This window comes from Nanorana parkeri, unplaced genomic scaffold (genome assembly GCF_000935625.1).
Source record: "Nanorana parkeri isolate BGI_ZX_2015 unplaced genomic scaffold, ASM93562v1 scaffold897, whole genome shotgun sequence".
Taxonomy (NCBI): Eukaryota; Metazoa; Chordata; class Amphibia; order Anura; family Dicroglossidae; genus Nanorana; species Nanorana parkeri.
Genome location: NW_017307165.1, coordinates 145,332 through 156,202, shown reverse-complemented (window position 1 = coordinate 156,202; position 10,871 = coordinate 145,332). Strand labels below are relative to the sequence as shown.

Here is a 10,871-nt window from a genome sequence, read left to right as displayed (position 1 = left end):
CCACCGAGCTGAGCTCACCGTTCCCACCAATCACAGGAAACCGCAGCGTGAGAGAGGAGACCACCGACCCCTCACCTCCCCACCAATCAACACCCCCACAGTATATCATGTGGGGGCCACGGACACCAGCCAACCCGGCTCCTTCCCATAACCAATCACAGACTTCACAATCTGACCATACAATCTCTGTACAATCAGACCTGTGTGATATGAGGAGGAGGGGCCTCGTGCTGCACGGTTGTTGGCGATTGGACAATCAGATTGTACCGTGTGCGGGGAGATCGGTGCTCTCTGATTGGATGCGGCAGATTTGTGTATTATGGGTGAGCGAGTTCTCTCCCCCCATCCCCCGTCTGTCCGTCTGTCTATCTGTCTGTGTCACCTCCCAGGTGTTCTGCGGCTTCCAGTCTAGACACACTCCTGACACAGCGCGGCCCAGACCGCTGACTCCACACACACCTGGCTCCGCCCCAACTGCTGACTCCGCACACACCTGGCCCCGCCCCGACTGCTGACTCCGCCCCAACTGCTATCTCCGCACACACCTGGCTCCGTCCCAACTGCTGACTCCGCACACACCTGGCCCCGCCCCGACTGCTGACTCCGCCCCAACTGCTATCTCCGCACACACCTGGCTCCGTCCCAACTGCTGACTCCGCACACACCTGGCCCCGCCCCGACTGCTGACTCCGCCCCAACTGCTATCTCCGCACACACCTGGCTCCGTCCCAACTGCTGACTCCGCACACACCTGGCCCCGCCCCGACTGCTGACTCCGCCCCAACTGCTATCTCCGCACACACCTGGCTCCGTCCCAACTGCTGACTCCGCACACACCTGGCCCCGCCCCGACTGCTGACTCCGCCCCAACTGCTATCTCCGCACACACCTGGCTCCGTCCCAACTGCTGACTCCGCACACACCTGGCCCCGCCCCGACTGCTGACTCCGCCCCAACTGCTATCTCCGCACACACCTGGCTCCGTCCCAACTGCTGACTCCGCACACACCTGGCCCCGCCCCGACTGCTGACTCCGCCCCAACTGCTATCTCCGCACACACCTGGCTCCGTCCCAACTGCTGACTCCGCACACACCTGGCCCCGCCCCGACTGCTGACTCCGCCCCAACTGCTATCTCCGCACACACCTGGCTCCGTCCCAACTGCTGACTCCGCACACACCTGGCCCCGCCCCGACTGCTGACTCCGCCCCAACTGCTATCTCCGCACACACCTGGCTCCGTCCCAACTGCTGACTCCGCACACACCTGGCCCCGCCCCGACTGCTGACTCCGCCCCAACTGCTATCTCCGCACACACCTGGCTCCGTCCCAACTGCTGACTCCGCACACACCTGGCCCCGCCCCGACTGCTGACTCCGCCCCAACTGCTATCTCCGCACACACCTGGCTCCGTCCCAACTGCTGACTCCGCACACACCTGGCCCCGCCCCGACTGCTGACTCCGCCCCAACTGCTATCTCCGCACACACCTGGCTCCGTCCCAACTGCTGACTCCGCACACACCTGGCCCCGCCCCGACTGCTGACTCCGCCCCAACTGCTATCTCCGCACACACCTGGCTCCGTCCCAACTGCTGACTCCGCACACACCTGGCCCCGCCCCGACTGCTGACTCCGCCCCAACTGCTATCTCCGCACACACCTGGCTCCGTCCCAACTGCTGACTCCGCACACACCTGGCCCCGCCCCAACTGCTATCTCCGCACACACCTGGCTCCGTCCCAACTGCTGACTCCGCACACACCTGGCTCCGTCCCAACTGCTGACTCCGCACACACCTAGCACATCAGATTGTCAGCTCTGCAGGTAAACAGGACGGGGGCAGGGGGGGGGCTGTCTGACCGCACACCGGGACAAGGGGACGATTGTTCGCTGGATTCCTCGCCGCGCCCTTCCCGTCTCCCAGAATCCCCCTGCCAGGTTTTGGTGTGTGAGAGTTCCCCTCACCACCTAGGTGGTCACTGAAACAGGAAGTGAGGGGAAATCTGTTCAACCCTAAAAGGATGACCCCCATCCTGGCCATTGTGGACGTGCAAAGGATTCTTTACTGTAAGAGCTGGCAGTGCGGAGCCTTGTATATATGGAGGTCAGTCTGAGGGAAGTGTTTTTTGCTGTAAGAGCTGACAGTACAAAGCCCTGTACATATGGAGATTGGTCTGAGGGAAGTGTTGGCCGGTGTGAGGGAATATGTTCCAGTACATATGGAGGTCAGTCTGAGGGAAGTGTTCTTTACTGTAAGAGCTGACAGTGCGGAGCCCTGTACATATGGAGGTCAGTCTGAGGGAAGTGTTCTTTACTGTAAGAGCTGACAGTGCGGAGCCCTGTACATATGGAGGTCAGTCTGAGGGAAGGGTTCTTTACTGTTAAGAGCTGACAGTGCTGAGCCCTGTACATATGGAGGTCAGTCTGAGGGAAGTGTTCTTTACTGTAAGAGCTGACAGTGCCAAGCCCTGTACATATGGAGGTCAGTATGAGGGAAGTGTTCTTTACTGTAAGAGCTGGCAGTACAAAGCCCTGTACATATGGAAGTCAGTATGAGCGAAGTGTTCTCTACTGTAAGAGCTGTCAGTGCGGAGCATTGTATATATGGGGGTCAGTATGAGGGAAGTCTTCTTTACTGTAAGACCTGAGAGTGCGGAACCTTGTACATATGGAGGTCAGTCTGAGGGAAGTGTTCTTCACTGTAAGAGCTGACAGTGCCAAGCCCTGTACATATGGAGGTCAGTATGAGGGAAGTGTTCTTTACTGTAAGAGCTGGCAGTGCGGAGCCTTGTACATATGGAGGTCAGTCGGAGGGAAGTGTTCTTTACTGTAAGAGCTGGCAGTGCGGAGCCTTGTACATATGGAGGTCAGTCGGAGGGAAGTGTTCTTTACTGTAAGAGCTGGCAGTGCGGAGCACTGTACATATGGAGGTCGGTCTGAGGGAAGTGTTCTCTACTGTAAGAGCTGGCAATGCGGAGCCCTGTACATATGGAGGTCAGTATGAGGGAAGTGTTCTTTACTGTAAGAGCTGACAGTGCGGAGTCTTGTACATATGGAGGTCAGTCTGAGGGAAGTGTTCTTTACTGTAAGAGCTGGCAGTGCGGAGCCTTGTACATATGGAGATCAGTCTGAGGGAAGTGTTCTCTACTGTAAGAGCTGACAGTACAAAGCCCTGTACATATGGAGGTCAGTCTGAGGGAAGTGTTCTTTACTGTAATAGCTGGCAGTGCGGAGCCCTGTACATATGGAGGTCAGTATGAGGGAAGTGTTCTTTACTGTAAAAGCTGGCATTGCGGAGCCCTGCACATATGGAGGTCAGTCTGAGGGAAGTGTTCTCTACTGTAAGAGCTGACAGTACAAAGCCCTGTACATATGGAGGTCAGTCTGAGGGAAGTGTTCTTTACTGTAAGAGCTGGCAGTGCGGAGCCCTGTACATATGGAGGTCAGTATGAGGGCAGTGTTCTTTACTGTAAGAGCTGTCAGTGCGGAGCCCTGTACATATGGAGGTCAGTATGAGGGAAGTGTTCTTTACTGTAAGAGCTTATAGTGTGGAGCCCTGTACATAAGGAGGTCAGTCTGAGGAAAGTGTTCTTTACTGTAAGAGCTGCCAGTGCGGAGCCCTGTACATATGGAGGTCGGCCTGAGGGACGTGTTCTTTACTGTAAGAGCTGACAGTGCAGAGCTCTGTACACATGGAGGTCAGAATGAGGGAAGCGTTCTTTACTGTAAGAGCTGACAGTGCGGAGCCCTGTACATATGGAGGTCAGTATGAGGGCAGTGTTCTTTACTGTAAGAGCTGCCAGTGCGGAGCCCTGTACATATGGAGGTCAGTATGAGGGCAGTGTTCTTTACTGTAAGAGCTGCCAGTGCGGAGCCCTGTACATATGGAGGTCAGTATGAGGGCAGTGTTCTTTACTGTAAGAGCTGGCAGTGCGGAGCATTGTATATATGGGGGTCAGTCTGAGGGAAGTGTTCTTTTCTGTAAAAGCTGGCAGTGCGGAGCATTGTATATATGGGGGTCAGTCTGAGGGAAGTGTTCTTTACTGTAAGAGCTGACAGTGCGGTGTCTTTTACATATGGAGGTCAGTCGGAGGGAAGTGTTCTTTACTGTAAGAGCTGGCAGTGCGGAGCCTTGTACATATGGAGGTCAGTATGAGGGAAGTGTTCTTTACTGTAAGAGCTGGCAGTGCTGAGCCCTGTACATATGGAGGTCAGTATGAGGGAAGTGTTCTTTACTGTAAGAGCTGACAGTGCGGAGCCCTGCACATATGGAGGTCAGTCTGAGGGAAGTGTTCTCTACTGTAAGAGCTGACAGTGTAAAGCCTTGTACATATGGAGGTCAGTTTGAGGGAAGTGTTCTTTACTGTAAGAGCTGGCAGTGCGGAGCCCTGTACATATGGAGGTCAGTATGAGGGAAGTGTTCTTTACTGTAAGAGCTGATAGTGTGGAGCCCTGTACATATGGAGGTCAGTCTGAGGAAAGTGTTCTTTACTGTAAGAGCTGACAGTCATATGGAGGTCAGTATGAGGGAAGTGTTCTTTACTGTAAGAGCTGACAGTTCGGAGCCCTGTACATATGGAGGTCAGTATGAGGGAAGTGTTATTTACTGTAAGAGCTGGCAGTGCGGAGCCTTGTACATATGGAGGACAGTATGAGTGAAGTGTTCTTTACTGTAAGAGCTGGCAGGTGGAGCCCTGTACATATGGAGGTCGGTCTGAGGGAAGTGTTCTTTACTGTAAGAGCTGACAGTGCTGAGCCCTGTACATATGGAGGTCAGTCTGAGGGAAGTGTTCTTTTCTTTAAGAGCTGAAGGTGGAGCCCTGTACATATGGAGGTCGGTCTGAGGGAAGTGTTCTTTACTGTAAGAGCTGACAGTGTGAAGCCCTGTACATATGGAGGTCGTCTGAGGGAAGTGTTCTTTACTGTAAGAGCTGACAGTGCTGAGCCCTGTACATATGGAGGTCAGTCTGAGGGAAGTGTTCTTTTCTTTAAGAGCTGAAGGTGGAGCCCTGTACATATGGAGGTCGGTCTGAGGGAAGTGTTCTTTACTGTAAGAGCTGACAGTGTGAAGCCCTGTACATATGGAGGTCGTCTGAGGGAAGTGTTCTTTACTGTAAGAGCTGGCAGTGTGAAGCCCTGTACATATGGAGGTCAGAATGAGGGAAGTGTTCTTTACTGTAAGAGCTGGCAGTGCAGAACCCTGCACATATGGAGGTCAGTCTGAGGGAAGTGTTCTTTACTGTAAGAGCTGGCAGTACAAAGCCCTGTACATATGGAGGTCAGTATGAGGGAAGTGTTCTTTACTGTAAGAGCTGACAGTTCGGAGCCCTGTACATATGGAGGTCAGTATGAGGGAAGTGTTCTTTACTGTAAGAGCTGGCAGTGCGGAGCCCTGCACATATGGAGGTGGGAAGTGTTTTTTACTGTAAGAGCTGGCAGTGCGGAGCCTTGTACATATGGAGGTAAGTATGAGGGAAGTGTTCTTTACTGTAAGAGCTGGCAGTGCGGAGCCCTGCACATATGGAGGTCAGTCTGAGGGAAGTTTTCTCTACTGTAAGAGCTGACAGTACAAAGCCCTGTACATATGAAGGTCAGTCTGAGGGAAGTGTTCTTTATTGTAAGAGCTGGCAGTGCGGAGCCTTGTATATATGAAGGTCAGTCTGAGGGAAGTGTTCTTTACTGTAAGAGCTGGCAGTGCGGAGCCCTGTACATATGGAGGTCAGTCTGAGGGAAGTGTTCTCTACTGTAAAAGCTGGCAGTGCGGAGCCCTGCACACATGGAGGTCAGTCTGAGGGAAGTGTTCGTTACTGTAAGACCTGGCCGTGCGGAGCCCTGTACATATGGAGGTCAGTATGAGGGAAGTGTTCTTTACTGTAAGAGCTGGCAGTGCTGAGCCCTGTACATATGGAGGTCAGTCTGAGGAAAGTGTTCTTTACTGTAAGAGCTGAAGGTGGAGCCTTGTATATATGGAGGTCAGAATGAGGAAAATGTTCTTTACTGTAAGAGCTGACAGTGCGGAGCCTTGTACATATGGAGGTCAGTCTGAGGGAAGTCTTCTTTACTGTAAGAGCTGGCAGTGCGGAGCCCTGTACATATGGAGGTCAGTATGAGGGAAGTGTTCTTTACTGTAAGAGCTGATAGTGTGGAGCCCTGTACATATGGAGGTTAGTCTGAGGAAAGTGTTCTTTACTGTAAGAGCTGCCTGTGCGGAGCCCTGTACATATGGAGGTCGGCCTGAGGGAAGTGTTCTTTACTGTAAGAGCTGGCAGTGCGGAGCCCTGTACATATGGAGGTAAGTATGAGGGAAGTGGTCTTTACTGTAAGAGCTGGCAGTGAGGAGTCCTGTACATATGGAGGTCAGTCTGAGGGAAGTCTTCTTTACTGTAAGAGCTGACAGTGCGGAGCCCTGTACATATGGAGGTAAGTATGAGGGAAGTGGTCTTTACTGTAAGAGCTGGCAGTGAGGAGTTGGAGGTCGGTCTGAGGGAAGTGTTCTTTACTGTAAGAGCTGACAGTGCTGAGCCCTCTACATATGGAGGTCAGTCTGAGGGAAGTGTTCTTTACTTTAAGAGCTGACAGTGTGAAGCCCTGTACATATGGAGGTCAGTCTGGGGATTTTTTTCTTACTGTGGGGGTATTGGTGATCAAGGTTAACCCAGCAGATAAGGGGGGGTATTGGTGATGTCCATGGTTGTCCTGGGTGATATTGATGGTGTCTATGGTTGTCCCGGGTGATAAGCGGGGGGTTCGGTCTGAGTTCTTTACTGTAAGAGCTGTCATTGCTGAGCCCTGTACATACGGCTTCGGTGTGAGGGAAGTGCCGGTGGAGTTCCTACACATAAGCAATAATTGATGTCTAGAACTAGTGGGCGGATTCTGGGATTTGGGGGTCACTCAGGGTCAGAAAACGAAGCTTTCCCCTCCTTGCTCTAATCTCCAGTGACAGGTCCCTCTAAGCTCCTTATATCAGGGCCCTCATTAGAGAGACCCCCCTCCCTTCCCCCCCTCCCCCATCCGATGGATTATTGGTCTGAAATTCCACTAATTGCCTAAAGAAAATAAATGTCGGTGATGGGGCGATGGCGATCGCTGACCCCAGGAGGAGGGTCTCCGCCATTCCCCCGGATCACGTTCCTTCTAATCCCGTACAGATGAGGGTGACATCATTTACTAAACCTCATCACAGGAGAGTTTGCAGTTTATCACATGGGGTGCGGGGAGCTGTAATAGTGAATAATGATATCTTCCTCCACACGGTGCTGTTTAGCATGGTGTCAGCATCACACGACTGGCTGAACAGAACTAGAAAGCTTTTGCCAGATAAAACGGATCATGTGTGTTTCTGCTGTGTAATTGGAGGTTCTGCTTTCTTTAGTTCAGGCGAGGAGATCCCCGGGTTCTCAGTACATCCTGCCCCCCCCTCCCCATTGGATCATGATATTACCTCCTCCAGTTATAGAGCTCCAGAGTGCACATCACAGGCCGCGCAGTGTACCATATACCGGGCTGCCATCTAGTGGCCACAATAGATATGACACAAACCTTCCTTAATGAGACTGATGGAGCGATGCCGCCCTCATGTGGTCAGAGAAGATATTACACTGAACTGCCTGGAGGCTGAAAGGGACCAGCATGTAATTGGACAGGTGGAGCAACGCCGCCCCCATGTGGCCACAGCAGATTATTACACTGATCCGTATCAAGCTGGCCAGAATTAGGGCAACGGACTACCCATCCCTGTCTGTGTGAACAAGAGGATCCCTAGGGTCAACAATCAGAGGCTCCCTTTAATACATTCCCCCAACTGATGACGATTTTACTATGTGTACCACCCCAACGGGACACTCCACCCTAAAGAGGTATGTCAGTTATAGGGGGAGGGACATTGCAGAAATATTGCCATCTCAGAGTCCTGAATCCTTGGGGAGGAAGTTTTGTGTTGGCAAAAGTCACCACTGGAGAGAAGTATAGTAGGGGTGAGAAGAGGGGTATAGCGGGGGTGAGAAGGGGGTATATTCATAAAACTTCTCCCTTTCATGTTCCCGCCACATAAAACCGACTCGGCTTTGTACTCCGTCTCATCAAAGGATCGCCGTCCTGTTCCCACGTCTAATAATCCCGGCGGATCGGTGACACCGACAGCAGAACAAAGTCCCACACAACCATTGGGGGTCTCCCTATTAACCCCTTCAGCTCTCTCCTCCTCCCGTATACCCCGGATGGGCCCGAGACATTTCTGCTAGCGGCCCGTTTATTGTAGAAGAACGCCGTCATTACTTGGGATAAAATACATACATTGGGTCATTTTTGGGGAAAACTCGGCTTTCTTCCGGCCGCAATGTCCTGCGAAAATTAGATTTTTAATGGAATCCATCAAATAAAACAATTCTCTATCTTGACCAATGTTAGTTCTTTGGATTTTTTTTAACAAGTAGTTTTAATGTAATGTGAATATAAAATACACTTTATAACAACAGCGATTCGGTAAATATACTTTGCCCCCAGTCTATTCATCTATTTCATTTTTTTGAAAAAAGTTTTTTTAACACCGCGGATGTCAACTGGTTAAAGAAGAACGATGTGGTCAGTGTTTTTCCCCATAGTTCTCCTAAGGGTCACGTGACCCAATAGCTCGCCCAAAGCTCAGTCTATCGCGAACTCGCGGTATACTGAGACCGCCGCAGCCGGGACGAATCCCGACATTACTGTCTGGATCCGCCCAGCTGCGTGATTGACAGCTGGCGTTGCCTATCTAGAGGCAGAGCCAGCTGTACCCGCCCCCTCCCCCGTCTGTTCCGCCAGTCAGCGCAGGAGGATCGGAGCGGGGACGAGAAACCCAGTGGGGAGCCGTGAGTGACAGTCACAGGTCTCTGCAGGGACAGGTTCGAGAGGTGAGTGAACGCCGGTATGTTTTCCCTCACCTCCCGATCTACTGAGCCGACCTGTGACAGTCTCATTGTCGGTCGGCTAGAACTATGAGGTGAGTGAAAAGCACTCACCTCATAGTTCTCCTTTCAAAAATAAAAATATACCTTCTGGGTGAATTCCTGAGCAGGTAACACTTGTAGACCGCCCCCGATTGTCATGGTGACGTCCTCTCCCGCCGCCATGTAATACAAAGCAAACTCCGGCTGTTATTTTACTGGTAATGGCGGCAGGAGGAGGAGACAAGGCGGGCGTAGGAGATACGTCCTGGAAACCTTGTTGCTTACGTTCAATATCCTCGCGTGGTTAACGTTTCACTCTTCACTTACAGAGTGCTGCCCACACCAACCAATCAGGTTCCAGACGCTATAGCTACCGGGGAAGCCTCTGATTGGCTGTTTTAGGGAACACAGAGGATTTATTGAGGCACTCCATCCCTCACCTCATTGTGTCAGTGGTAATGACCTGTAACGTGGGCGGTCCATTGACTTAAAAATGTGGGCCGCGCACCGTTCCTCGGGGTCATCGATTGGTACATGCCGGAGGAAATCTTGTTCACGTAGTAGAGGTCCACCAGCGAGAAGATGAAGCTGCGGAGGAAGAAGAGGGAAGCGGGTTGAGATCATGGAGAGCAACAGACCATCATAATCAACTATCCTGAACAAAACTCCTCCCCCTCTCTGTGCTCAGCCAATGGGGAGGGGGAGGAGCCTGCAGCATGCCAGAACGGACTAGATGCAGCAGTGACAGATGGAGCCGTCCGGGTGGTACCTATTCGGCATTATATGCTGCATATACAGGAGAGCGTACAATCAGATTAAGGGTCAATCCTTCTGTTGGGTGTTTATTCATGCCTGTGTCCCCACTGGGGAGAGTTCCCAGTTTACTTCCTGTCTTGCAGACACAACAGGAAGGGAATTCCTCTCTTAGAGGAATTACTACAGTGGATTGGCAGACATATAAAGAGACCTTCTATATGGAGGACCATAACCCGCCCCCACCACTTCTGAGAGCATCCTCTGCCATGGACAGGAAGTCAGTGGTGCACAGGAAATTAACCCCCCCCCGTGTCCCTTACGTCATATAGCTCAGCAAGAGGCTCTGGTGGTACTGACCATGTGGTGACGCAGACTCGATGGATTGGTGAAATCCCCTCCTGGAGACCCACCCCTTCTGGTAACACCCCCCCAAGCAGACCCTCCCCTCCTGGTGACACCAAACTAGAGACCCATCCATTCCGAGAAGTTCTGCCCCACCCCCTCAGCTCCACCCACAGGGAGCACCAGGGACACAGAGGGACCTGTGAAACATTCTTTACTATAATACAGAAGGGAGGTCCTCACCCTCCCAGGGGACACCTTGAGGTGGTGGTGCTTATCCTCTCTGGGGGACACTGTGTGGTTGCAGCACTCACCCTCCCAGGGGGCACCATGAGGTGGCGGTAGTCCCCCCCAGGGGACACCATGTGATGTTGGTACTCACCCTCTGGGAACACCTTGGCCTGGAAGCCCTTTCCGAATATCATGTTCTCCAGGTTATTGAAGGCCTGCACTGCGAGTTAAGGAGAACTCCACCTGCAATGACTCACACAGAAATACCGACACATTGCGCTCTCCGTCATCCTCCCCTCCTGCCCTACACACCAGCTGAAACTGAAATCTGGCTGATGGAGGGAGGTCCGGATCATGTAGGAAGAGGGGGGGATGGAACACTGTGGATGCTTCAGCCCCGATTGTGCCATGTATTAGGGCTCTGGGGACACCAACTGAAGGGTCTACCTGAGCAAGCAGCACACAGAGTTCAGGCCAGTGTCACTGACTGGAAATAGTGCGGGATCAGAAAAGCGGTGTCTCGGTATTTGGGGAGCACCGAGAGCTCGGAGGCCTCTCATTTCCACACCCGCCAACACTAGTCACAGTCTTTCTCCAATGTTACCACAGTGC

The 10,871-nt window shown here is 52.5% G+C and overlaps 1 protein-coding gene across 1 annotated transcript in view; it reads right to left on the bottom strand.

The window, feature by feature from the left end:
- Window positions 1-9,379: 9,379 nt before the first annotated feature.
- Window positions 9,380-10,871, bottom strand: part of KRTCAP2 (keratinocyte associated protein 2) — a 2,946-nt gene continuing 1,454 nt past the window's right edge. Inside the window, exons 3-5 of the mRNA XM_018565864.1 lie at window positions 10,411-10,479; window positions 10,044-10,134; window positions 9,380-9,518 (exon numbers count right to left, since the gene is read on the bottom strand). Of these exons, the coding sequence (XP_018421366.1) occupies window positions 9,380-9,518; window positions 10,044-10,134; window positions 10,411-10,479 (299 nt within the window). The remainder of the gene's footprint in view (window positions 9,519-10,043; window positions 10,135-10,410; window positions 10,480-10,871) is intronic.